This window comes from Anguilla rostrata, chromosome 6 (assembly GCF_018555375.3).
Source record: "Anguilla rostrata isolate EN2019 chromosome 6, ASM1855537v3, whole genome shotgun sequence".
Taxonomy (NCBI): Eukaryota; Metazoa; Chordata; class Actinopteri; order Anguilliformes; family Anguillidae; genus Anguilla; species Anguilla rostrata.
The window spans coordinates 48825096-48853091 of NC_057938.1; the positions used below are offsets into that span (position 1 = coordinate 48825096).

General features: G+C 41.0%; 3 protein-coding genes and 1 long non-coding RNA gene across 10 annotated transcripts; 1 reads left to right on the forward strand and 3 right to left on the reverse strand.

Moving 5' to 3' along the window:
• Positions 1 to 158: 158 nt before the first annotated feature.
• On the forward strand, positions 159 to 23007 carry slc25a27 (solute carrier family 25 member 27). Of its 5 annotated transcripts, none has more exons than XM_064340237.1 (9): positions 159 to 329; positions 19328 to 19455; positions 19729 to 19920; positions 20346 to 20430; positions 20569 to 20691; positions 20944 to 21056; positions 21588 to 21672; positions 21971 to 22063; positions 22573 to 23007. In XM_064340237.1, the coding sequence occupies exons 2-9, from the start codon at positions 19359 to 19361 to the stop codon at positions 22802 to 22804; spliced, it is 1020 nt and encodes a 339-aa protein (XP_064196307.1). In that variant the 5' UTR covers positions 159 to 329; positions 19328 to 19358; the 3' UTR covers positions 22805 to 23007. The 5 variants fall into 5 exon arrangements, with proteins under 5 accessions (XP_064196307.1, XP_064196309.1, XP_064196310.1 ...); XM_064340239.1 differs by lacking the exons at positions 159 to 329; positions 19328 to 19455 and adding exons at positions 17855 to 18147; positions 18648 to 18703; XM_064340238.1 differs by lacking the exon at positions 159 to 329 and having other exon boundaries at positions 18832 to 19455; positions 22573 to 22675; positions 22789 to 23007.
• On the reverse strand, positions 1649 to 17061 carry LOC135257481 (uncharacterized). Of its 2 annotated transcripts, none has more exons than XM_064340244.1 (6): positions 16669 to 17061; positions 16346 to 16407; positions 11513 to 11537; positions 10923 to 11348; positions 10559 to 10684; positions 1649 to 1887 (listed from the first exon to the last, which is right to left on the reverse strand). In XM_064340244.1, exons 1-6 carry the CDS (start codon positions 16683 to 16685, stop codon positions 1671 to 1673), a joined length of 873 nt encoding a protein of 290 aa, XP_064196314.1. In that variant the 5' UTR covers positions 16686 to 17061; the 3' UTR covers positions 1649 to 1670. The 2 variants fall into 2 exon arrangements, with proteins under 2 accessions (XP_064196314.1, XP_064196313.1); XM_064340243.1 differs by lacking the exon at positions 1649 to 1887 and adding an exon at positions 9895 to 10412 and having other exon boundaries at positions 16669 to 17052.
• On the reverse strand, positions 5628 to 9696 carry LOC135257483 (uncharacterized). 2 transcript variants are annotated; one of them, XR_010330663.1, is made up of 5 exons: positions 8789 to 9696; positions 8603 to 8662; positions 8174 to 8274; positions 7954 to 8031; positions 5628 to 6670 (listed from the first exon to the last, which is right to left on the reverse strand). It is a non-coding gene; the product is annotated as an uncharacterized LOC135257483 (long non-coding RNA). The 2 variants fall into 2 exon arrangements; XR_010330662.1 differs by having other exon boundaries at positions 7961 to 8031; positions 8789 to 9694.
• On the reverse strand, positions 22146 to 27953 carry LOC135257479 (uncharacterized). Its single transcript, XM_064340236.1, has 7 exons — positions 27848 to 27953; positions 27511 to 27578; positions 24930 to 24948; positions 24286 to 24735; positions 23910 to 24035; positions 23556 to 23771; positions 22146 to 23466 (listed from the first exon to the last, which is right to left on the reverse strand). The coding sequence occupies exons 1-7, from the start codon at positions 27937 to 27939 to the stop codon at positions 23370 to 23372; spliced, it is 1068 nt and encodes a 355-aa protein (XP_064196306.1). The 5' UTR covers positions 27940 to 27953; the 3' UTR covers positions 22146 to 23369.
• Between the last annotated feature and the right edge of the window lie 43 nt (positions 27954 to 27996).

The window sequence follows — 27996 nt, forward strand, 5'->3', positions numbered from 1 at the left end:
TGTGCCACACCATAAAATACAAATCGTATCATTGAAGAATTCGTTTATTAAATTTTTTTTAGCGAAGTTACCCGGTAGGCTCTTTCGTCGTGGTTGATTGTGGGACATACATTTTGTTATTGTGCTCAACAGAGTGCGTTCATGAAACGAAGGTTGGTGTCCTATGAAGGAAAGTAAACAGTGCAGCGTGCTTATTACAAAAGTGCATCACCTGCTCATGAGGTCGGAGTCCTCAGTGGGAATCATCGTTGCTATTTCTTATGCTTGTCATGATTTTAGAGCTTATGTAGAAGTCGCCCATTCAAAGGGGGGCGTTGTACCAAATCAAGTGGTAGCTTGTGCAGCTGCTGTTGCTGAAATAGGTAGCTAGCTCGCCATTTTCTGTACTAAATGTTGAGTAGTTGAATGTGGCTGGGCTAGGCGACTAATATTTAACGTGTCTGGAACGTAGTGTTTGAAATGTGATTTAATTTAGCATTAGTAGTTAAACTGGATATTGAGTCCACACAAAAAGAGGTTTTTCATCTTGTCAGAAGAAAAACTGGCTTGTTCCAGTAACACAGCAAAACTTTTTTATATATACATAGGACACTCACACACACATTTGTATTTTTTATTTCCTATTTTATTTATTTTCTTAAAAACAGATAGTATTTAAATAATTCTTACACTACTGTACATATTAATACATCTTTAGCAGTAATGAAAGCATTCTTTTTTTAAATACAGTACCTGTTGAGGTTTGATTTCAGCTATCATGGAGACACCAGCTGATGTGATGACCCACCAAGAGAGACAGAAATGGCAGGTAAAAACTACTTACTGTATGTTATTAAGTGTAGAATTTACAGCTTACAGGATATAAATTTTTTACAGAATTGTTTTTCACAAGTGGCATCCAGTGTTACATTAGTAACACTGGATTAGGATGTCCAGTCAACATTAGCTTGAGGTAGGCCTATAGACTGAAGAAATCTACTGTCCAGTAAACAAAATCAGTTTCAAATAAATGAAACCCCAGACATTCAGTCTTTCAAGTGCATTTTTTTAAATAAGGCAAAAAATAAACAACAATAAGCAGCCTGCTGACAATATGTCAAACACAGTTTGTTGTTTTACAGGGGAATACTGTATGGATGGAGGAAATATTATTTCCTGTCTTTCACATTCATCAGGTGCTTTTCAAACCCTGTTTTCTTAATTTTTCAGTTAGAATGAATTTATGTACATTACATGGTTAAAAGTCATCTGGGCATCTGACATTAATATCTAATTCAAAATTATGGGAATTTCTATGGTGTTGGTATATTAGGTCTTTAGTATTAATTTGGTAATTCACAACTGAAAGAATTTATATGGGCAAAATAAATACTATATATGACAATAAAATATTTATACACGTGTACTGCAAATTCCTAAATAGCTGTAAGCTGGAATAAAAAAAGATCTTTCAAGCAGCTCTACATACAGTAAACCAAATTATTAAAATGTGGTGTCTCCATGGTGTTGTCATTCCTGAACTTGAAGAAGCAGAGGAAATGTCATGTGATATGACTGGAGGATTTAAAAAAGAGAAACAGGGAAGGGAACAGATGTGTTAGTACAGTAGGTGCTGTGCTGTACCTCAGGCACTCTTATGATGCTTTGTTAGTGTGAAATATCCTTACCGCTCAGTCTTGCTTCCCATTCTTTGCTGGTACGTGAACATAGGCTGCCAGGTGAACCTCATGACCTTGGTTCTGTAGGTCTTTCATCTGGACTTCCCTGAACAGTGGAGTCACCACGTCATCGTAGAGCCACCACCCTCCAGCCAGGCTGGTGCACAGCACCATGTGGTTGGAGTATTCGGTTGTTTTGCCCAGAAGAAGAAACTGCAGCTTGAATTCCCTAAGACATTGGGGGTGAAGTGGTACATTTGAATACACAAATATTAAAATGGGGGGGGGGGAATACGGTTCACACAGTGCAGCAAATGTGTTTGTTCCCCCTTCAGTCTTCATTGTTACATTTTTCCGCTTTAGTTGCCGGTTTTGAAGGTCACCTTCCATAGTCATCAGTGATGATCAGAGTCGGAAATCCATTCATCCGACCGGCAACGTGCGCCAGAATGAGCTGGGGGTTGCTTTTGGGGCCCAGCGCTCTCACGTCACCAAACTCCTTGAACTTCCTGTAAAACATATCCAGATAGCATTCAGCGGGAATTGTGCTACCCTTTATTACAGTTAACAAAGTTCCCAGCATATTATTCTGCGCAGTTATATTTCTAAAACCAGCTGTCCTGATGTACAAACACATTTGTGAAAGCGTGTTCATTCATGAATGCTCAGTTGCGACAATCATTTGAAAGAATCTGTAGGAATACTGTTTTTGTTTCATTGAAATACATTTTTAAACGAAACATCTGAATTGTAATTTTACCTCACTGTTGTGCTGTAAACACAATCTTCAGGATTGGGACTCCTCCTGTCGTCGTCATAGTGATCCTTGGTGCAGGTCAGATCCAAAAAGTTTGGAAGGTGGTCTTCAACGTAGCCCCGAATGTCGATGTAGTCACTTTCTGTGAAGTGTTTTATGTGGCCCTTCCGAAGATCTAAGTTAATGAGCCAGAGAGCTTTTGCCTCCGCATACTTCCTGCTATTCAGGAGGGTCATGACTGCGTTGATGGTGGAATCCTGCATAAAAAGCTCTCTAATGTTGGGATACATATGAGCAGCAATGTGACAACCTGTGAGCAGGGAGTCAAGAACACAGGTATTCATAAATCTATGTGTGCGGTACTGGCCACCAAATGCTATGTAATTAAATGGGATTTGAGTGCTATGATGAATGTTATGGATGAGTCTGACCATGTCCCAAGTGCTGGAAAGAAAATGGATAGCATGCATTAAAAAATGTATGTAATGCTAATAGAAGACCGCTTCAAAAGTAATGCTTAAAGCAAATTGGTATTTTTTACTCATGATTTCTCAAATTTAGCAGATTGCACCATAATATCTGCACCACATTGCCTTAGTTTACTTTTCTTGACATAGTAAAGAAAAAAATACGTACCTTTGATTATTTCCTAATTCCTGGGCTGAAAAAAAATGAAAATGAGTTTTCAAAACAATGTCACTTATCAAAAGACACCTGGTTGGAAAAATACAGGGTTAAATCAAGAAAAAATTGGCTTAGAGAATTATTGTAGAATTATTCCTTGCTAGCTAAATCATTAGCAGGAGTGCTAGCTTGCTAAAAGCTTATTAGCTAGCTAGCTACCTATCAGCAAATAAAAAGCTTTACACAGTAGCTGGCTAATTTCATCAGCATCTCTGCTGCCAGATAACTATCAGAAATGGATAATAAGTCCATTAAACAGGTAAATGCGTTATTACTTGGTCACGCACTAGAATGGCTAGATGTGTCTTTGTCCTGGCAGGCCTGGCAGTCTGCTACTTCACGGAAAAAGTATTTCAGGGCTACTTTAATAACTTCAAACGTCATACAATATAACTGACTTTAAAGAATGGAGATAATGCACTTTTATTTTGATGACATGTTCATTGTTATTTATTTTAAGTAATTCAGTGAACCGTAATAAAAATCTCACCTCTTGCAATGAGCTGTTTGTAGATCTCTTTGTGGCGGTTGAACACATCATTTGAAGATGCCCGTGAGCTGTTAAGGCAATTAATAAGTTCAACATGTTCAGACAGTTGCTCAACACAGTATAAATTCATTTGCTACAAATAGCTCTCTGCTTATCTAAGTTCCTGCACGTCTCCCTAGTTTTGTTTTAAGTTTATAGAACGTGCGAAACATTACCTTTGGCAACATCCCATTTTACTTCTAGTAATGTCTATCAAATAGACGGTTCTGGTAATGTCTATCAAATAGAAGGTTCTGGTAATGTCTATCAAATAGAAGGTTCTGGGAACGGATGGCCCACCGGAAGAGGAATACCCAACGGGGAGGGAACTGCAAGACGTCATTGCCTCCTTTCACCCAATAAGCCTAGACTTGATGACCCCGTATGTACACATTCTATAGACTTGTGTGTTCACACAAAAACATTTTAATGGAACGGTGTGAAATGCAAGTAGCAAATAAAATAATTAAGAGAGTAGGGGAAAATCAGGAATCTGACATTTCCCCCATGTCTAGCTTCCTTTGATTCATTGGTTGGGAGAAACCTTACCTGCTACCCTTCATGAAACATTCATGACAGATATTTACTTTTAAAATCTGTGCAATTGTTGCCTAATCCTATTTAATCAGATTTATGCTCGTTTCTATTATTGCATCATATGTCCAATGAATTTGAATCTTATTTAGCATTCAGCCCTATGGCAATTAGATGCGGAACTGCGTGCCAGAGGTTGTGTCATCTGCCAGGAATACTAGATTGAGCACTCAAATACCTTTCTTAGATGTATCCTAGTGTTGTATAAGAGCTGAATCTAAGTCAGCCAGGCCTCAGGACCACCTATACCTTTGTGGAGGTGTGGTGAGGTGCACTGACATGTCCTCACTCTCCATAATGTAAACCAGGGCTGCCCACCCCGGTTTCTGGAGATCGACCGCCATGTACCACCAGTAGAGTTCTGGAAGCTTGTAGAATCTATGCCAAGGTGCAACGAAGCTGTTCTTGTGGCTCATGGTGGCCCAACACCTTACTAAGAGGTTTTATGTTGGTTTTTCCTTCAAACTGCCTATGATGCTATTTAGCATAGCTGTGAAGCATAGCTAAACGGCCATCATCTGGGACTGCTTTTCTTCAGACATATCACCCCACAAACAGTCCTGTGTGGCACCCTCGATCTCCCAGAAACCCCACCACACTTCATCAATAATCTTCATACTGCCCAGTCCCAGGTCCATCTATTTGATTTTCTGCAGCCTCTCCCTTATGTGCGGCTCATCCTTGAGCTCTGAAACAATTGTGTCCGCAGCTCCCTGGATGCACACAGGATTTGGTTTCAGAATAAATGCTTTTGAGCACCTTGGAGAGTTGGGCCCTCCAGCCACACTGTCTGCAGCTTGGTGACCAAGTTGTACTGCTTCTGGTTCAAAGAGACGTCTACGTTTCAGCTGGCTGGGGTGGTCATATATTCACAACCCGGACATTCGCTCGTCAACTGATTTTAAATAGTCACGTCAAGAAGGCAGGTGAGGATCAGCTTCAAGACTTCAACCGTTGGGGCTGTAATGCAGCTGGTGTTTTGTGTGGCTCACCAGCATCGACCATATTCCGCTCTGTTATAAAGGCAGGTTCTGCATTCTCTTTGATGAGCCAAGGTTCCAAAATCAGAGTGTAGTTATTCACCAGATACTGGGACTCCCATGATTCTGAAGGAGCTGAGCCCCGTAGGCCTGCTAGGCCATATGTTTTGTATACAGCCTAAGACATGTTTGTCAAGAGGGCTATACAGCTTGTTTGAAATGTGTCTTTGTGGCATAGACTTTAAAGAACCTCATACACGTCGCCACACCTTAAGGAAAACTTAGCGTATCAAATTATGCGAGGGGTGTGCGTGTGCTTGGATTTGACTTTTAATGGCTTATAGTAATCTTATAGCAGGTTTGCTTTGGGCTTAACATAGCTTTCGCTTGTAATGCACTAATAATAACAGATTAAAAACTAAAAATGATTTTAAAAAGAAAATGTTTTATTTTCAAAGTTCACATTAATCACCAAAAACAATAAAAGACAGTCACAACGTACTGCACAGGCTACAGTTCCTAATGTACATAAATATAACTGGACAGTGTTCAAAGTTTTTAAAATATATTTATTGAAAAAATACTCTTTCAAGATCAGTGTCGTCTGCAGACGCTTGGCATTGTATTGTGCATCACTTCCTCGAAACTCTGGTACAGGTTAATTTTCTCACTCAAATGAACTCCAAAGCGAGTAATCCTCAAAAACCTTACTAAAACGAGGAATGAGAATGGATACTGCATTTCCCAACAATAATGTACAAATATAATGTGAGCAAGTAAGGAAAATACTGTAAGATTATCCTGGGCCTGAAACCCCCTCAGAGCAAGCCTATGGCGACAGTGGCAAGGAAAAACTCCCTTTATAAAAGGAAGAAACCTTGAGCAGAACCCGGCTTAGAGGGGGAGGCCATCTGCTTTGGCCAGCACCAGGACTTTAACAACATGATCCAGAAAGCTACTAAAAATGCACATTTTTATAACATGATTTAAAGTGCATGAGAGGTGATATTAAACAATAAAGAGGAAAATAAACCTCTGGTATAGCCTACAAGCAAAATTCGATGTCACAGCAAAGGGCTTCTCTGCCCAAAAGCGGCTGAAAGAATGCTTCTGCAGAATTTTGATTGTGAATATTTCAGAGTAATTTTGACTCTGAATATTTCATACAGAGACAGTGAAATTAGTAAAGAATAAACCATGACGTGCTGTCAGTTATGCAGATAAAAAATGCAAGACATACTGGTGTGAAAACAATTCACTATTACAGATTTCAGTTTGCAGGTACAAATTCCTTCATATCAGAGTCCTTGTCTACTTGCTGTAGCGATCTTGTCCATCTTTTCAACAAGCTCCTCACAGTGTTGTGCCACAGCTGGACGGAACCTCTTCAGCTTCGACATTTGTATCACTCTGGACGAGCCTGAGGGACGGAGCCACTGTTACACTCTGTCAGACTTGATTGTGCCCTCTAGAAGGAACAGGAATATTACAGGTTTCTCTTACAGCCTTTTACCATTTACCACACATATTTCATAATAAATAAAATATTGCTTCTTAGTTAACTTGAAAAATAAATGGTTCATACTAAAATTGAAGTTATATAATTCATATGTCAACAGAGAATGGGTAATTACTATATTGGTGAATTGTACAAGCATTTTTCAATTAAATTTTATTTGTATTTTACTTTTTACAGAGAACTGTCACACCTGCTTTACACTACAGTGTAAAGCAGTGGTAAATTGGAATGTAGCAGAAACGTAATGAAGGATCTATCACGGAAAATACAACGGGTTAAGCAGGTTACATTGGGAGTAATATCTCACAGGAATAATAGAAGACCAAATTGTATAATTCAGTATAGTGCAGTTTGGAGGGGCTAGGTAATGTATCTGGACCTCCAGGCTACGTCAAGACATGGGAAGGGGAGTAACAGGGTTGAAGAGTTCCACAACCACAGAGTTAGGGACAGGACTGGAGCGGTCTGTGAACTCAGGGCGAGTTATGGGCAGGAGCTCTACAGCAGATAAAATTAGACACTATAAAGACTGTCAGCACACAGAGGAAATGTATGTAATGCCATTACTACGCTAAGCTACCTTGTGTGTCAGCTCCATAAAGGCCAGCTTGACGTGATAGATGTACCAATTCTACATCAACTGTATCTATAACACATTTATATGCCAAATTAATATGAAAATTCTTGTCCTCATATGGGATGTCACCTGTGAGCAACATGCAGAATTTGGGAATTTTATAATGCAAAGCAATACTTTATTTTGAATGGATAATTTATGAAAATCAAAATGGCAGTAATCCACTGTATATGTATTCTTCATTCACATAGTGGCATATTTGGACCATCTGAGAATTAACAGTGATTTTTAATGAATATTTAATTTGACACTGGGACGTACTGTAGATCATGAATGCCAAATTTGGTGAGAATCAGACAAACATTGTCAAAGTATGAAAAATTTGCAGACAATTCAATATTGTTCTATAAGCATATTTGTCCAGGATGAGGGGGTACACTTGTGGAAGTCACACCTGACATGCCTGCCAAGTATTTGCGTATTGGAAAGTGGTGAAAGGTTGGAGAAGAAGAATATAAGCAAAAACATTAAGGGTCCTATGCACCCTTGGTGCTTGACCTCCTAAATATTAACAAAATGAAGAAACACAATAGGGTGGCTTACACCTTTGGTGCTTGGACCCCTAAGAATAAAACCAAGGAATACAATGCGGTACCTTTTACCTTTGGTCTCCTCAATGTTGTGATCTGTGATAAGTCCTCCAATGCCACAGTGTCTTAGGACAGCCAGTGTTCTTAGAAGAACAAATAAGTGTTAGATATCACTTTAAAATATTAGGTATTTTAAAAATTATATAAACAAAAATGATTATATAATATTATATATTAAATAAATCAAATTCCAATGCAGCATATGTCAGGTGTAGTATGGCATACGTTGCCAAAGATGCCGCATGGTACCATCGAAGGTATCCCGACATGGTGTAGTTTGGGGTTTCTGTAATCATCTCAGTACCACGGACCTCCAATTCCGCCACCTGTTAAATGCAAGACGAAGAAATAAGAGTCTTCATCTTATATCATTTGCAGGTAATTTAATATACCATTTTGTATTAAACATAAGGATTGACTTGCTGACAGTTTTTCAGTCTGGAGCCATTGTGATGGGTAGCTAATAGTCCAGCTCGCAAACATTTCTGAAGGCATCGCTAGAATCAAATGTAGAGTTATGCAAATGCAACAACAAGACAAATACATTGTTTTGTTTGTAGGGAAAGTCAAAAAATCCAGATCCTCTGGCTGAATGATTCTATACATGCCCATAGCATCGTGAACTCTGATCTGTTCAGATGGACCGTCAGATACCTAAAGGATGAAATGGTTGCTTGTCTCAGGAGTCTCATGTCCCAGAACCAGAGGAAGATCCTGTTCGAGTTGAAAAGGAATCAAAAACAGATATCATAGTGCAAGTACAATAAAAAACATAATTGAAAAGACATTAGTCAATTTATGTTTATATATTAAAATGTAATGTACGAAAATATGTCATACCGTCAAGCAAGACAGGACACGGACATCAACATGGCTGTGCTGATTCCACTCTCACCATCAGGACAGCTGTAAGTACTTTCACCTTATAAGATATCACAAAAAAAAAAAAAAAAAATCACAATGTCAAATTTCAGAATCTAAAAGAATGTTGCTGTTTAAAGTAATCTAATAAAAAACAATACTACCCCATGTTCCCAAGACTGTAACCTTACCCACTAGGCCACATGCAGGTTAGCAGTTCAAACAGGAAATGTTTCAGAATAAAAAGGTATGGGAATTTTGCGTGTGTATGCGAGTTTTTGATTGGGTCGTGAGGGTGAGGATTTGGCTGGTGTCGGTAAAATGTCCAATGGGGAGACATGTTGTTAGTGGGATAGGCGGCAGGAAAAATAAGAATGAGAAGAATGAGAAGAAGGAGAAAACTTTTCTTAATGAAGATTTTCATTAAAATAAATGTTTGTTAAGTTACTATCTATCGCCGAATTAGATAATAGGCTCAATCACCATTGTGTTATTATATTAATTTATATTATTATTATTATAATAATTTATGATTAAAGAACTGGGTGTCTGTGGCGACATTCCCGGGAAAAGACGGCGATGATGACGCCGCACAGACTTCCTTGGACATAAATTGATTCTTGCATCAAAAAAAATTTAAACGCATACAAGACTGTGACCAACAAGAAATTAGTTTTATTTATTAGATTAGATAGCAGACAGACGATGACTTCGCCACGGACTGGCCGCACAAACGATGACTTCGCCACGGACTGGCCGCACAAACGATGACTTCGCCACGGACTGGCCGCACAAACGATGACTTCGCCACGGACTGGCCGCACAAACGATGACTTCGCCACGGACTGGCCGCACAAACGATGACTTCGCCACGGACTGGCCGCACAAAGCGATGACGGCGCCACGGGCTGGCCGCACAAGCGGCCGATGACGGCGCCACGGGCTGGCCGCACAAGCGGCCGATGACGGCGCCACGGGCTGGCCGCACAAGCGGCCGATGACGGCGCCACGGGCTGGCCGCACAAGCGGCCGATGACGGCGCCACGGGCTGGCCGCACAAACGGCGATGACTCGCCACGGACTGGCCGCACAAGCCGATGACGGCGCACGGACTGGCCGCACAAACGATGACTTCGCCACGGACTGGCCGCACAAACGATGACTTCGCCACGGACTGGCCGCACAGACGATGACACGGACGGACGATGACGCGGACACGGACTGGCCGCACAGACGATGACACGGACGGACGATGACGCGGGCATGGACTGGCCGCACAGACGGACGATGACGCGGCCACGGACTGGCCGCACAGACGATGACGGGGATGGACGATGACGCGGGCACGGACTGGCCTCACAGACGGACGATGAAACGCGAAACAATTCAGTCTTGCTTCCTATTCTTTGTTGGTACGTTAACATAGGCAACTAGGTAAACCGTATAACCCTGGTTCACTAGGCATCGCGTCTGTACTTCCCTGAACAGTGGAGTGATCATGTCATCGTAGAGCCACCACCCTCCATCCAGGCTGGTGCACAGCACCATGTGGTTGGAGTATTCGGTTGTAGTGCCCAGAAGAAGAAACTGCAGTTTGAAAACCCTAAGACATTGGGGGAGAAACAGTACATTTGAATAGACAAATAGTAAAATGGGGGGGGGGGGGACACACTTACTGCAAGTGTGTTTATTCCCCCTTCAGTCTTCAGTGTTAATTTTTCCGCTTTAGTTGCCGGTTTTGAAGGTCACCTTCCATAGTCATCAGTGATGATCAGAGCTGGAAATCCATCCGTCCGACCGTCAACGTCCACCAGAATGAGTTGGGGGTTGCTTTTGGGGCCCAGCGCTCTCACGTCACCAAACTCCTCGAACTTACTGTAAAACATATCCAGATAGCATTCAGCGGGAATTGTGCTACCCTTCATTACAGTTAACAAAGTGCCCAGCATATTATATTTCTAAAACCAGCTGTCCTGGTGTGCAAACACATTTGTGAAAGTGTGTTCATTGATAAATGCTCAGTTGCGACAATCATTTGAAAACATCTGTAGGAATACTGGTGCTGTTTCATTGAAATAATTTTTTAAACGAAACATCTGAATTGAAATTTTACCTCAGTGTCGTGCTGTAAACACGATCTTCAGGATTGGGACTCCTCCTGTCATCTTCAAAGTGATACTTGGCGCTGGTCAGATCCAGAAAGTTTGGAAGGTGGTCTTTAACGTAGCCCCGAATGTCGATGTAGTCACTTTCTGCGAAGTGTTTTATGTGGCCGTTTCGAAGATCTACGTTAATGAGCCAGAGAGCTTTTGCCTCCTCGTACTTTTTTCTGTCCAGGAGGGTCATGACAGCGTTGACAGTGAAATCTTGCTCAAAAAGCTGCTTAATGTTGGGATACACATTAGCAGCAATGTGACAACCTGCAAGCAGGGAGTCAAGAACACAGGTATTCATAAATCTGCGTGTGCGGTACTGGCCACCATGCACGATGTAGTTGCTCTCACGGATGCTCCTCATTAGGCTGTGCATGTTCGACGAGCTGGAAAAAAATGGGTAGCATGCATCAAATAATTAATGTAATGCTAATATAAGACAGCTTTAAAAGTAATGCTTAAAGTCAATTACTATTTTTTACTCACCATTATATTTACACCACATTGGTTTAGTTTACTTTTCTTGACATTGTAATGAAAAAATACATACCTTTGATTATTTCCTAATTCTTCAGCTGAAAAAAATTAAAATGAGTATTCAAAACAATGTCAATTATCAAAAGACAGCTTGTTGGAAAGGTCTTTGTACAAAAAAAGGAAATCTGTCGGACAGGTATTTAGTGTTTTTCTTCATTATGGTGAGAATTCTTCGGTCATTAACTGTAGAGGTCTTCCTTGGCCTACTAGGCCCTTTGTAATTACTGAGCTCATCACTGCTTTCTTTCTTCTTACTGGTGTTTCAAGCTATTGATTTTTGGAAAGGTTTAGCCTATGTCTTCGACAGTTTTTTTCTTATTTCTCAGCATCATAATGGCTTCCTTAACTTTCATTGGCGCAACTCCGGTCATAGCCTTGTTGCAAAGGGAATAATACTATGATGACGGATATTAATAATTTGTAGAATTTGTGAACATAACTGTGGCAAACACGCCTGCCACAGGCCACCGAAGTGGCTTTCCTTGGGGCCCTCCAGCAGAGACACACAGGGAGATGATGTTCAAGCAGTCCACATTTATTCACGAGGGTTTGGCAAGATGGTACAGCCAAATGAGCAGATGTAAAACCCTGTCATGACAGAGAGCTCCCTGGTGTGGGTGGGGATGGCAGATTTAACCTGTGCGCAGTGATTACCTCACTACGCACAGGTGCAGCCACTCCTGTTCCTGGGTCCAATTAGCCTGGCCAATTATCCAATTGGCCAGGTCTAATTAGCTTGACCCAGGGCAGGTGTGGCTGCTTAAACCAGCCATCCCCACACCACAATAACTTACATTATGTTTTATATTGTATCATTTATTCACATTGGTTGCATACCTGTACTGCACTTTATGTACCAATATTGAATGCATTTTCAATGGCTAGCAAGTTAGCTAGGATTGATTCCTAGTTAGTTAAATGACTAGCCAGGCTGCTAGCTTGCTAAAGGACTAGTAGTTCGCTAACTAGCTAGCTGCATATCGGCAAATAAAAAGCTTTACATAGCAGCTGGCCAACCTGTACAGCTACCTGGTGTCAGATAACTATGAAACAATAGATTACACAATTGGATGAGAAGCCCATTAAATGTGACGGAGTGGGGAATTAGAAAGACAAGACGCGACAGAACAGGGTTTCAAAAAAGTTATTCCCCATTAAGAGAATAACCACGTCTCAAGTCTCAAAGAGAGACACAGGGATAAACACTAAATACCTGTCCGACAGTTCTACCCCTTTGGGTACAACCAACCAACAGGGTAGGGAGAAAAACCTGGCACAACGGTGTTTTTCATTAATTATTATAACTAAATAAGTAAACTATCATAAGTAAATAAATACTAACTATAACTATCATAAGTAAATAAATGTTTATTTACTTATGACAGAATTACAATATCAATATTGTCTATGTTTTTTAAAAAACTTTTACTTTTAATCCAAAAGCTGTAGAGTACAAACCCTGCAGATTCCATGAACTAATTCTAAATGATCTTATTTTCAAATCAACAAATAAACATTATATAATCCTAAGTATAATAACAATGTATCTAACGCAAATGTTTTTATTCTTCATATTATTAGTTGCATTTATTTACTTATGATAGTTTACTTATTTAGTTATAATAATGAAAAACACCATTGTACCAGGTTTTTCTCCCTACCCTGTTGGTTGGTTGTACCCAGTCTGCTGCAGAGGATCCCCAGCAGGTGTTTAATTTCAATTTAAGTTCTGATGGGGCAGGGAGGGGGGGGGTCTGGGGGGTGGAGGAGGGGGTTATGACAGGGTCGCAGCATAGCTTTGGGGCCTCTCTCTCTCTCTCTTTTGACAGGTGCAACTGCGAACGCACTAAACACGCCTTATTTCTCAGCATCATAATGGCTTCCTTGACTTTCATTGGCGCAACTCCGGTCATTATGCTGACAAACAGTCCAGGATTTAAAAGTGCGCTTCTTTCCACAGTAGGTGTCTGAGACCGGGGAGGCAGAGACAGGCTGAAAAGTAACGATTTATAATTTCATTTATTTTGTCTTTGTTTTTTTTTTTTTAACCCCGATCCCGTGAGGGTGACGGGCAAAATGCTCTCTCTCTCGCTAGTAAATAATAAGATGTCAGAGTTATCTGGAATTCCTGCATCTCCCTGTGTTCAGCTATTCTGTCCCTACCAGGGTGGTCACAGTGTGACAGCGATATATAAATACATTTTGATTGATACTGAAAGCTGTCATACCTGCTCTAAGGAAGCAGTTGAACGCTATCATGTAACACGCATTTAAATTTAATTAAGGAATTTTTTCACCCTCTAAGCTGTTTATGCAAGAACACAGTCAGGTCATGTTACTTTGACCTTGTAACCTCTGATTGTAACCTCTGAACCATTTTAATAATGTTTCCTCTTATCTATCCAGGGTTAGATATGGAGTACCACAAGGATCTGTGCTTGGGCCTTTGCTCTTCTCTCTTTATATGCTCCCCCTGGGACAAGTTATTCGCAAACATGGCATTCATTTCCACTGCTATGCAGATGACACCCAGTTGTATCTATCAGTTAAACCTGATGAATATGTCCAGCTGTCAAAGATCAAAGCCTGTCTTATAGACATAAAGGAATGGATGACCCAAAACTTTTTCTTGCTAAACTCCGATAAGACCGAGATAATGGTAGTGGGGTCCAAGTCCCTGAGATGCAAAATATCTGACTGTATGCTTAACATTGATGGAATCTCCATTACTTCAAGTGGTGTAATGAAAGATCTTGGTGTTACTTTTGATCCAGATCTTGCATTTGATATACATATTAAAAACATCTCTAGGGTTGCTTTTTATTACTTGAAATATCTCAAATTCAGAAAATACTGTCCTTACATGATGCAGAAAAGCTAGTTCATGCTTTTGTTACTTCAAAATTAAATTTCTGCAATGCTCTTTTGTCTGGATGTGCAAATTCCTCTGTGAAAGGGCTCCAGCTAATTTAAAATGCAGCAGCTCGTATTCTCACTAGAACAAGGAGATTCGAGCACATCAGCCCAGTGTTTGCATCGCTTCACTAGTTGCCAGTTAAATTCCAAATAGACTATAAGATACTACTTCTTACCTTTAAAGCCTTACATGGGCTTGCCCCTTTGTACATAAATTATTTACTTCTTCCTTATATTCCCTCACAAACACTCTACAAATTAAAATTGATTGATTGGTTGTTCGTGATTTCATGACTGGTTTAGAAGTCAGAAGCAGTCACTTTGTTTAGAGCTGTCATAGTGGAAAATGTGATTAATTTTCTCTTGCAATCGGTTTGTGCTGAACCTTGGGGAAGCTTACACTACATGACCAAAAAAATGTGGATAGCTGACATCCAGCATCTCATCCAAAAGTGTGGGCATTAACATGGAGGAGGTCCTCCCTTTGCTGCTATAACAACGTCCACTCTTCTGGGAAAGTTTTATACTAGATGTTGGAGCACTGATGCAGAGATTTACTTCCATCTAGCTCAAAGAGCATTAGTGAGGTCGGGTCCTGATTACTGATTGGGCGATTTGGCCAGGCTTTTAAATTGATTGGATGGGGTTGAGGTCAGGGCTCTGTGCAGGCCAGTGAAGTTCTTCCACATCGTTCTCAACAGAACCATTCTCGACTGGACCTTGCTGTGTGCCCGGGAGCATTGCCATGCTGAAACAGGAAAGGGCCTTCCCCAAACTGCTGGGGAAGCACAGAATAATCTAGAATGTCATTGTATGATTTGCCTTCACTGGAACATAGGGGCCTAGACCAAACCATGAAAAACAGCCCCAGACCAATGGGTATCCAGATACTTTTGGTCAAATAGTGCAAGTCAAATTAGGGATAATAATCCTGAGAAATGTTTTATGCTTGAATGTCATTTCTCCTTATATCTGAATTACTATTTAGATCAGTTCAGCCTTGTTGCAAAGGAAATATTGTCATTATGACGGATATTAATAATTTGTAGAATTTGTGAACATAACTTACATTATATTGTATCATTTATTCACATTGGTTGCATACCTGTACTGCACTTTATGTACCAATATTGAATGTATTTCCATTATACTTTCAGTTTCGTTTCAGTTTTGCACATACTGCAAGGAGAATACAGCGGATGTATGTCCTGTTCAACAAGTAAACAAGATAAACGTTGCTTATATGAAAAAAAGAAAAAGGGCTTCACTCCACGGGAGACTATCCCAAATAAATGACGCAATCCGCTAAACCGGAAATGCCGAACTGAGGAAAACGAGCAAACAAAAGCCTATAGAAAACAAATGCACCCGAAGGTGAACTAAGTGACAGTTCCACTCACAGGAGCTGGAAGAGACTACAGACAGATAACATAAGCTAGAGCGATACTACACCCACAATTTGCCTTATGGAAAGTTCGACAGGTGCACTGCGAACGCACTAACACGCCTGCAGACCTCTAACCAATGAGCGCAGGAGGACTTGCAGGCAGAGCGAAAGCTCCACCCGTAAGCTATATTGACGTGGCACACTCGAATTAGTGAAGCAGGGGAGGAGAAGGGAGGGGGAAGGGAATCGAGCTGGGTGATACATCCACCCAAAACCATGACATTAAATCGATAACAAAGGCATTATTATTGTCACTTTTTTATTGGGTGTAAACAAATTTGCCTTATGCAAGTAGCATAATCATAAACAGGAGATCATGGTTCCAGCAATCATGGCATGCTACTAGTTCACTTTAATAGTTTGAAACATCTTAAAATATAACTAACTTTAAAAAGCGGAAGTAATGTGCTATTATTTGGATCACAGTCTCATCATTAGTTGACTAGAAGTCATTCAGAAAACAGCAAAGATAAGTTCACCTACCTGTTTCAATGAGCTGATGGTAGATTGCTTTGTGATCGGTTAACTCGTCAAATTCCTGCCGCCTGATAAAACAGCTAATCAAATAAAATATGTAAACAGTTGCTCAACACAATATGAATCACTCTTCTCAACGTTCCAAGTTTTTTTATTCTTACGCTTGGCATTGCAAATAGGTCTCAGCTCAAACAAGTTCACATGCCTCTGTAGTTTTGTTTTCATGATACAATGTGTGGGAACAAGCAGTTAAAGCTAAATTTTCTCAGAATAAATGAGCAGTGTATCAGAAACATCACTAAAGATCAAAAGATAAAACACTGCTTTACCTGGCGTGATGCTCCATCTTGCCTCAGTCACACCTGTTCCTTCTCTAGGTTTCGCTTTCACAGAAAGATATAGTCTGCCAAAAAGAAAACGTCATTTCCTCCTTTGAACACAATACGTATAGACTAGATGTGCTTGTTTGTACACATCCCATAGACACAAAAACATTTAGATGTGAAATGCAAGTAGCATAATCATAAACAGGAGACTCAAAGGTAAATGAAACAATGGCTTTACTTATTACAAAAAAAACAAACAGGAACAAACAAAAGGCCACAAGGGGCAATAAAAAATGAACTCAAAAATACTTAAACACAAGCATAGAAACTCAAAAAGTCAAAACACTGGGGACACATAAGGAGGGCAGAAAACAGTAAACCAAAACAGTCAGGCAGAAATCAAGCAGATGGAATACAGACCGACGGAACACAAGCAGGTGGAACACATAGGCAGAAACACAAACGAAACGCAAGCAGAACAAAAGCGGGCAGATACATATAGTCAGAAACAAACACAAGGAACCAGCACCCAAGTTAAGGGGACAAAGAACTTAAATAGACAAGACACAGGCGAACTCAATACATAATCAAACGAGAGGGAAGGGGAAACGAGAGGCAGGTGGGGACGATGATTAAATAAAGAGACAATAATGGAAAACAATAATACAATTATTACCAATACAAATACAATACAAATCATAACCAATGAGGAGATGAACAGAAATACAAAAACTGAGAAGTGTCGCCAACTGGTGGCCCAAAAAGGAAAAACAGAAACAAAAAGACACAACTATGACACAGAGGAACATCAGAAATCTGACGTATCTAGCTGCCTTCGGTGCATTGGTTATGAGAAACCTTTCATACTACCCTTCATGAAAAAATGTTTTTCAATATATTTACTGTTAAAATCTTCACAATAGTTGTTTGATCTTATTTTATCTGATCTATGTTTGTTTCTATTATTGCATCATATATCCCATGAATTTTTATCTTCATTACAACGTAGCATTCAGCCGTATGGCAATTCCTTTGGAACAAGCTCAGCCAATTCACAAAATGAATTAAAATAAAATTCAATTGAAATAAATGTCCCATTGTTCTATGTGTATTTTTCAATCCATGACTTGAATTTCATTACGGTTACTAAACTCATTACGGTCTCTCCGCTCCTGCCTGGATGGCTGCAGGGCCTGTTTAGTTTCTTTTTTGCACTTTACAACACCAGCTCACTTCATTCCACTGTCCATGCATCCAACACCCTCCACTCACCCTGATTTACTGAACGACACACCTCATTTTCTTACGTTTTTTGATTATTTAAATTAAAACTATTGTTTAACCAAGTCCTTTACCGTGTGGTCTCCCATTTTTTGTTGTGACTTTAACAAGCGGTCATAACACCACGCAAACATGGAAGCACAAGCAGCTTCGTATCTTACCGTAAAGTGATTTGTGGTAACATCCAAATTGATGAGGAAAGTTGCTTTTGTTTGTTTCTTAACACCCAGGCAAGCTTTTTCAAAACGAATAGCCTACTATATACACTGATCTGTTGTATGCTTATTATAAATGCCTGTGACCAGGTGACTAAAGATATGAGTCTGTAGAGTAAATGTACACCTTTTTTCATTTGGCTAACAGATCTGTCAAAATCCTGAAAACATTCTGGGGTGAGTTCAGTATATTTCAAGAAAGCAAAGACAGAAGTAGAAATGGACATCAGAAGGGTGGCGCTGGAATAAACATGACTGGAAAGTGGGAGGACACATTCATGTTTACTCCTATTTCACTGTAGCAGTGACAATAAGTGAGAGGTAAACAAAATTATCATTTAAAAATTACTGTACAGTATATGGTAACATTTGAATATGACTGTATGCATCCAATACATAACCTACATGTTATTTTAGCTATCATCATAATTTAAAAAATACACATACAAACTAAAATTCCAGGCTTAATTTAAACCAGCCACACAGCAAGCTAGTAGCTAGCAATTGTGTACAAATTGTATCTGAAATGTTTTAAACTAAAGGTAAGTCTCTATTAAAGCGCAGAAAACGTGGTTACTGTGATGTTATTCTTCGAGACTAAAGAACGCTATTAACGTTAATGCTTTTATTTTGGTAGAATAAGGAAAATTTTGACCGGAATTATATACAGGATGTCTAACTGTTGCTAGCTTCACGGAGCTGCGTACAAGGCTAGGGCTTGAGGTATGCGGCCTGAGGAATACCCAAGACATTCCTATGTACGCTCTATGGGGATACCAGGCGATACTCTAGGCTACAGTCTACCATTTTGCTCAAGTACTTAGCCAGACCATAAAGATCAAGCTCACTTCCCTGCGACAAGTCTATAGACTGTAGAAGTGACACTCAGACCCGCTTGTGAACCAATCAAATTTGCTAAATTACCCGACCGGCTCTTTCGTCGTGGTGCATTATGGGACATTGTGCTATTTTGCTCAGCTGGATTGCGTTCATAAAGGTCGATGAAGGAAAGTAAACAGTGCAACGTGCTCGTTACGAAAGTGCGTCATCACCTGCTCATGAGGGTCGGAGTCCTCAGTGGGAATTATCGGTGCGCTTTCTTTAGTTTGTCATGATTTTACAGTTTATGTCGAAGTCGCCTATTTGGGACGTTGTACCAAATGAAATGGTAGCTTGCTTAATCGATTGTATTTCGGAATGGATCTTCAAGAAGAAAATAAATCTATTTATTCAAAGTGGCCGCGGTCGACGAAGTTCGCCTTGTCAGCTTGTGCAGCTGCTGTTGCTGAAATAGGTAGCTAGCTCGCCATTTTCTTTACTAAATTGTTGAGTAATTGGCGACTAATTTTTAACGTGTCAAGAAGATAGTGTTTGAAATATGAGTTCATTTTGCGTTAGTAGTTAAACGGAATATTAAGTCCACATAAAAAATTCTTCATGCCAAGGTTTTCTTTTTATAATAAGGTGGTTTCAAAGAGCGTAAAGGCCAGCTTTCTGTTTTTTTCTCCTGAAAAACTTAGTGTGAAATTACAGCAGTCATCAGTATTGCTTCTGTATTTGACCACAGTAACATTCCCGCTGGACTTGACGAAAACCAGACTTCAGATCCAAGGCGAGGCAGCCCTCCGAAAGCATGCGGACGGAGGCAGAGGTCAGACGGCGTACCGGGGGATGCTGGGTACTGCCGTCGGGATTGTGCGTGAAGAGGGTCCGCTGAAACTATGGCAAGGAGTCACACCAGCCATCTACAGACACATCGGTATACAGACCCGGGAGTCTGTTGTTCCTTGAGTAGAAAAAGTTGTGATAAACTGCAACAGAATTAATGCATGCAGTTGCTCCCAGCATGGCAGTAAGCTGCTTTACTTTTTACCCATGTTCCCTAGTCCTCCAGCCAAATACTTTTTTTGTAGTTTGTAGTGGGATGTAACAGTGTCAGTTTGTGTATTCAAAGGTTTTGTAACGAATGTGTAGTCCTGATGAATCTTCCTAATTTGCAAATGAGGATTCGCCTAGAACAGCAAAAGTGCTTTATATTGTGACTGGAGAGACAACATTGCGGTGTAAGTATGGTGACTTTTAGGATTTAATTCTGTGGCAGACTGCAGAGGGCAGCATTTAATGTAAAACCCTTTGCTTGTGCGCCGTTGCTTTAACAGTTATTTGTTCCTTGCTGTCCAATAGTGTATTCGGGGGTGCGGATGGTTGCCTACGAGCAGCTCCGGGATTCGGTGCTGGGCAAGAGCGCAGACGACAGCTTTCCGCTTTGGTGAGAGCGCGGCAGAGCATCTCCTGCCGGTCACCGCTACGGTGGCCGCGGGTGTAGCGGAGCTGGCCTCGCCCGTTGCGTTGGTGACCGAAGCGCCCTCTTCTTTCTCCCCCCCGCCCCTCCCCTCCTCCCGTTCAGGAAAGCCGCGGTGGGGGGCATGGTGGCGGGGGCCATGGGCCAGTTCATGGCCAGCCCCACGGACCTGGTGAAGGTGCAGATGCAGATGGAGGGGAGGCGCAGGCTGGAAGGAAAGCCCCCCCGGTGAGTGTCCCGCTCCACCACCGCTCGGTGACCCCGCTTGCCCCCCCCCAACTCCCCCCCCACACTCCGACTGCTGTTATTTCCTCCATATATTTCAACTGTCCTGAACCATGTCCCTCCCTACATGAAGGCACTTTAGTGTGGTTGTTTGGTTGGTTTGTGTGGTGTCTCTGTCCCAGGAGGGAACCCATGCGCGCGCACACGCACACACACGCGAGCACACACTTGCTAATTGGACCGCTCTCGTGACAGGGTACACGGTGTGTTCCACGCTTTCCTGAAGATCGTTTCTGAGGGAGGGTTCCGAGGCCTCTGGGCGGGATGGGTACCCAATGTGCAAAGGGCTGCCCTGGTCAATTTAGGAGGTATGTCCTGTACCTGTCGTCTGAATGAGGATTAAACAAGGGAAGGTTCACTGTGGAATTGGGTTACTGTTTTCAGTGTGAGGGCCAGTTTACAGTTAGGCAATGTATGATTGGCCGATGGATATCGTTGCGTTGTCCCCAGCGTTCCATTATCGCTTGCCTTTGATACTGAATGCTGTCACTCAAAACGTACAAACATGTAACTGAAAAGAATGCAAGTGGAGTCATCCATTTTTAAAAAAAAAGGTTTTTAAGGAGATGAGAACATTCTCTAATAATATTAACGTGACAACTGAGCAGGCGATGGGGTCAAAGTTCAATACAGTTTAAGTTGCAGCGATGGGCGTAAAGACTATAGCAATGACAAAGTAAATTCTGTCGCTCCAGTACAAACTAAAAGACTGACCATTAAATGTGCTGAATGCAATGTCTGGCTACAATCAGACATTGCATAACTGTAAACTGGCCTTGAATGTGATTGGTTTATGAAAGTCCAATGGCAGCGCTGACTCAAAGTTCTCCCTCACTCAGATCTCACGACTTATGACACAGTCAAGCACTTCTTACTGAGAAATACCCCTCTCAAAGACAACAGCCTATGTCATGCTTTGGCAAGGTAGGTTCTTGAAATATTGACGTATTCTTGCTATTTGGTAGTTGGGGAAGTTACATCTTGCAGTTCATCTTATCAGAAGAAAAATGTTCCACTAACACATGTTCCACTAACACATCAATTTTTTCCTTTTTTTATACATAGAACACTCACACAAATACACAATTGTATTTTTTTTTTTGTATTTATTTTTTTTACTTAATACAGATGGTATTTATATAATTATTACCGTACCATACCGTTTAATTGAGAGGTATTAAGATGATGTGCAGTAATGAAAGAAATGCTTGTTTTAATGCAGTACCTGCTCAGGTTTGGTAGCAGCTACCATGGGGACACCTGCTGATGTCGTTAAAACAAGAATTATGAACCAACCTAGAGACAGCAATGGCAGGTAAAGACTACTCAGGAGTTTAAAGCCACAGAGATTTGTTAATGAAGCTTGGTCAGTTAGTAGCTTAGAGTATATCAGTTCACAGACAGCATAATGTGCAACAAAGAAAATTCTAAATTAAATAGCTTAAATATGACCAGCCTCATAAAAAAAAGCTTGTAATCAGATTTTATCGTGACCATGTGACACGTAACTGAGTCTTGTTTAACAATGCAATGAAATGGTTTTTCTTGGAAAGCTTTCTTTTGAGGAAAAAAAAAAACCGAAACAATTTGGAACAACTTCAAAACTGTAATAACATAAACAAAAATACAGAGTTTTCAAATAGCAACTGGCAACTAAACAAAATAAGTTCCTAATAAATTAACACAAGATATTAGTTTGAAATAAATGCAATAAATTTCAAGTACCCTAGTGAGGCAAAAATAAAGATAAGATAATACAGTCACGGGTAATTTTCCTACTGACCCCGTCATCCAATTTGCCAAACACTGTTTCTGTTTCTACAGGGGGATACTGTACAAGTCCTCCACTGATTGCCTAATGAAGTCAGTTAAAGGGGAGGGGCTCCGGTCCCTGTATAAAGGATTTCTTCCTACATGGATGAGAATGGTAAATACAGCTCCATGTTTTGCTTCATTTTTTAAAAGAAATCTACCTTGGCAGTATTCAAGCTTTGTCCTACATCTATTTAATGCGTGCTGCCCTCGCTGTTTGTTTGGTAGGCTCCTTGGTCCATGACATTTTGGCTGACCTTTGAACAAATTAGAAGAGTGTTAGGCGTCAGCTCCTTTTGAAGCTGGATTGTTCGTTGGTCGCCCTGGCCTCAGTAGTGGATTCTACAGTACCTACGTGAGTCCCTGTCCATCAAATGACACTCCATTCAATCAATGGACAAAAGATAGCAGCAAATAATAAAAACTGTCAGTTTGTTTCCTACATAATTCCTTGTTCTACCAGTTTTTTTAAATCACACTTTGTCCTTCTCAGTTACCTATGCGAATGAGTTTGTACTGTAAATCATTGTCATTGGTAGATTTTCACAAAATGTAAGACAATTGACAAAAAAAAAATGAAAAAAATAAAAACAAACGATGACAGTTACATTTGTATAACTATATGGTCCCTACGTTTATAGCTAGAAACTGGAAAGTTATAAATGATTCCTTTTGTCTACACGCAGTAAAGCAAATAAAGAAAATGAGGTCATAACATGGATGAGGAAGTACATTCAGAAGGAAGATGAACAGACTAGGAGAGCGCAGAAAGTAATACTGGCTTAAGGGTGGAGTGTTTCCAGTCTTCTTCATTCGCGGTTGTGAATGAAGCTGTCATGGCGCTGTCCTTGTTCCCCTCCCTCGGCTTGAAGGAGCGGAGGAAACGTCATGGAGAAAAAGGGGCAACTGGAGAAGGGAGGAGACTTGTTAGTAGATGCTGCCGAGGCACCTCAGGCACTCTTATGATGCTTCGCATCAGTGTGAAATATTCTTACCGCTCAGTCTCGCTTCCATTCTTTGCTGGTACGTTAACATAGGCTGCCAGGGAAACCACGTAACCTTGGGTCGTTATGTCTTCCATCTGGACTTCCTTGAACAGCGGAGTCTTCGTGTCACCGTAGAGCCACCACGCTCCATCCAGGCTGGTGCACAGCACCGTGTGGTCGGTGTTCGCGGTTATGCCCAGAAGAAGAAACTGCAGCTTGAATTCCCTAAGACATTGAAGGAGAAGCGGTACATTTGAATACACAAATAGTAAAATGGGGGGGGGGGTGCAACAAATGTGTTTATTTCCCCTTCAGTCTTCATTGTTACATTTTCCCACTTTAGTTGCCAGTTTTGAAGGTCACCTTCCATAATCATCAGTGATGATCAGAGCCGGAAGTCCATCCATCCGACCGGCAACGTGCACCAGAATGAGCTGGGGGTTGCTTTTGGGGCCCAGCGCTCTCACGTCACCAAACTCCTCAAACTTACTGTAAAACATATCCAGACAGCGTTCAGCGGGAATTGTGCTACCCTTTATTACAGTTAACAAAGTGTCCAGCATATTATTCTGCACAGTTAAATTTCTGAAGCCTGCCGTCTAGATGCGCGAACACATTTCTGCAAGTGTCTTGCTGGATAACTGGTTAGTTGTGACAGTCATTGAAAAAATTTGTGGGAATACCTTTATCGTTTCTCTGAAACTATTTTTTAAACGAAACTTCTACGTGGAAATTTTACCTCACTGTCTTGCTGTACATGTGATCTTCAAGATTGGGACTCCTCCTGTCGTCTTCGTAGTGGAAGCTGGTGCCGGTCAAATCCGAAAAGTTTATGAGGTAGTCTGTAACGTGGCCCCTAACGTCAGTGGATTCGCTCTCTGTGAAGTGCTTTATGCGGCCCTCCCGAAGATCCAGGGTAATGAGCCACAGAGCTTTTGCCTCAGCGTACTTCCTGCTATTCAGGAGGGTCATGACTGCTCTGATCGTGGAATCCTGCTCAAAAAGCTCTTTAATGTTGAGGTACACTTTAGCAGCAATGTGACAACCTGCAAGCAGGGAGTCAAGAGCACAGTTATTGATAAATGTGTGTGTGTGGTACTGGCCACGAAACCCCATGTAATTAAATGGGATTCGAGTGTCATGGCTACTCTCACGAATGCTCTGGATTGGGTTGTGCAGGTCCCAAGTGCTGGAAATAAAATGGATAGCATGCATTAAGTCATTTATGTAATGCGAATATTAGACAGCTTAAAAAGTAATGCTTAAAGTAAATGAGTATTTTTTGCTTATGATTGCTCAAATTTAGCATATGTTTCACTGTAATATCTACACCACATTGCCTTAGTTTTACTCTTCTTGACATTGTAAAGAAAAAATACTTACCTGTTTCCTAATTTCTGAGCTGAAAAAAATGAAAATGAGTCTTCAATACAATGTCACTTACAAAAAGACAACTGGTGGGAAACATACAGGTCTCTGTACAACAAAAGAAAATAATCCTCCCCTTAATTTATTCAACCTGTTGAATCCCAACTCAAGTATCAGAAAATGCAATAACATAATTTGTAATGCGTTCACAAACATGCCATTTTAAATATTTTGGCTCACGACAGCTTGAGAAATACTGCTGCTAGGGACTGTGCATCTTGTATCATTATTTAATAAGCTAAGTATCTAACTTTATTTTCTGTGCCCTCCATAGTGATTTTTTTTCTTGATTTGGCTCAGTACTCCTCAATTTTAGTTTCCTAATCTAATAATTCACATGTGGTTAAAAGTGGAATTTCTCATTAAAGGATATTTTTATACATTTTGTTTATACATATACCTAGTCCCCCACTCCCCATTTCAGGGCATCGTGATGTTTTGGACATATTAATGTAAATGAAAATAGTCGGTTTAGTACTTAAGTTTGCATGTTATCCCTGTGTCCGAATGGGCTTCCTGCGGTTTAGTCCCACAGTCCGAAGACATGCAGGTTAGGGTAATATGAGAGCCTAAATTGACCCTAGGTAAGAGTGAGTGAGTGAATGGTGTGTGTTCCCTGTGATGGTCTGGTCTGGGAACTGTGCAGGGTGTAGCCTATTTCGGCGTCTTGCTCAATGCATGCTGGGATAGGCTCCAGCACCTCCCGCAACCCTGACCAGGCATAAGCGAGTATAGATGATGGATGGATGGATGGATGGATGGATGGATATTTAGTACTTTGTTACATATAGTTTGCATGCGGCGGCTGCTTGAAGTCCGGGACTGGTATTCGTCACCGGGTGCTGAGTATCTTCTCTGGTGATGCTCTGCCAGGCCTGTACTACAGCCACCTTCAGCCGTTTCTGTACACTTCAGAATTAATTCTGCTGTTGCTATGAGCAGCTACATCATCAGTGAAGACAAGTGAGTCAGTACCTGTGGCAGCCATACATGCCCAAACCATAACACAGCCCCACCACCCTGTTTCACAGATGAGCTGGTGTGCTATGGATGTTGGACAGTTCTTTCTGGCCTCCACACTTGCCATCTCTCTGAAAGGTGAATCTTAGTCTCCTTTGTCCACAAGAGCTATGCAGGCTTTTAGGTATGTCTTAGTAAACTTTAACCTGGCCATCTTGTTTTTTGTGGCTAACTAGCGGCTTGAATCTTTCAGCATAGCCTCTGTAGTTCTGTTATTGAAGTCTTCTGCGGACCGCAGTCACTAGATCCATGCCTGCCTCCTGAAGAGTGTTTCTGATCTGTCGGGCAGGTGTAGATCTTAATGGCTTCCTTTACTTTCACTGGCACAGCTCTGGTCCTCGTGTTGACAAATGCCAATAACAGACTCCATAGGCCAGGGGTCCTCAATTTTATCCAGAAAGGGCCGGTGTGGGTGCAGGCTTTTGTTCCAACTGGGCAGTTACACACCTGATTCTACGAATCAAGGTGGTTAGGAAAGATTCCAAGGGGTTGCTTAGTAGAATCAGGTGTGTTGCTGCTTGGTTGGAACAAAAGCCTGCACCCACACCGGCCGTTTCTGGATAAGATTGAGGACCCCTTCCATAGGCCATCAAAAGCCTAGAATCAAGACTAGATGCTGAAAGCTGTCTTATACCTTCTGTAAGGTAGAAATTGAACATGCATGACTTATTCGGAACCTCCTGTGATGTCATTTGTCCCAAACATTATCATGCCCCTGAAATGGGCTGGCTGTGTCATAAAAGTGCTGTGTCTACATGGTGAGACCAAAATGTATAGAAAATACCGTTTAATAGAAGTTGAGAATCTGCACTCCAAGCACATGTGAATTGTTTGATTACAAATATGAAAGTATCTAATGCAGAATGATGTGCCTCCATCATTCAGTCTTGCCTGTAGGCTTTACCAAAATTTTTTTTTTTTTTTTTTTTTTTTTAAACAAGGCCCAAATCAGATTGTAGTCAAGTCCCATTCCCGGACCACTTTCCCATGGTCTTGCATCTTGCAGAGTATCTCTTTTTTTTTTTTTTACCAGTGGCCCGGCTAGCTAAGTCAACTAACTGAATTGCTAGCAAGCTAGCTGAAGGATTGATTCCTAGCTTGATGATCTCTTGCAAGCCTGCTAGCTTTCGAAAGGATTACTAGCTAGCGAGCTAGCTAGCTGGCTACCTCTTAGGAAAACAAAAAGAAATTTTACACAGCAACTCTGGTAACCTCATCAAATCTAGCTTTATGGCTACCCGGCTGCCAGATAACTATCACAGATGGATAATAAATCCAATAAACAGATACAATGAATACAGTATTATTATTTCATCACACACGAGAACTGCTGGGTGTGTCTAGCAAACATGGCGCTTTGGTAGTTCACTGTAAAAGTATTTCAGTGCGACCAATAGTTTAAAACATCATGAAATATAACTCACTTTGAAGAGTGACGGTAATGTGCTTTTATTTGGAGCACATTTTCATCGTTGTCTTAAGTCATTTGGTAAACAGCAATGAAAAGTACACCAACCTGTTGCAATGAGCTGCGCGCAGATCTTTTTGTGACGCCTTAACTTGCTGTTCGGAGATGCCTGCAAACTGTTAAACCTATGAATTAGCCAACCATATGCAAACAGCTGCTCACCACTATTTGTAAATCATTCTCTGTTGCAGCATTCCAAGATTTTTTCTTGTTTGCGTCATTGCGAATTCGCTCAGCTCAGCCAAGAGTGCACATGCCTTCGTAGTTTCATTTTAAGTTTGTGCAACGTGTGTAAAAAAGCAGTTCATGTTTAATTTTCTCAAAATAAATTAGTAATGTATCAGAAACATCAACAAAGCTGGAAAGAAAAGAAAAGGTGCTTTACCTTTGACAACACCCCATTTTACCCCTGCCAGTGTGTGTTGTTTCTCCGTTTTCGCGCAGTGACACAGCCTGCTGTAATACAACAACTTTCATGAGGAAATGCGTCATTTCCGTCATTTCCTCTGACGACAACAAGCGTGGGCTAGATAA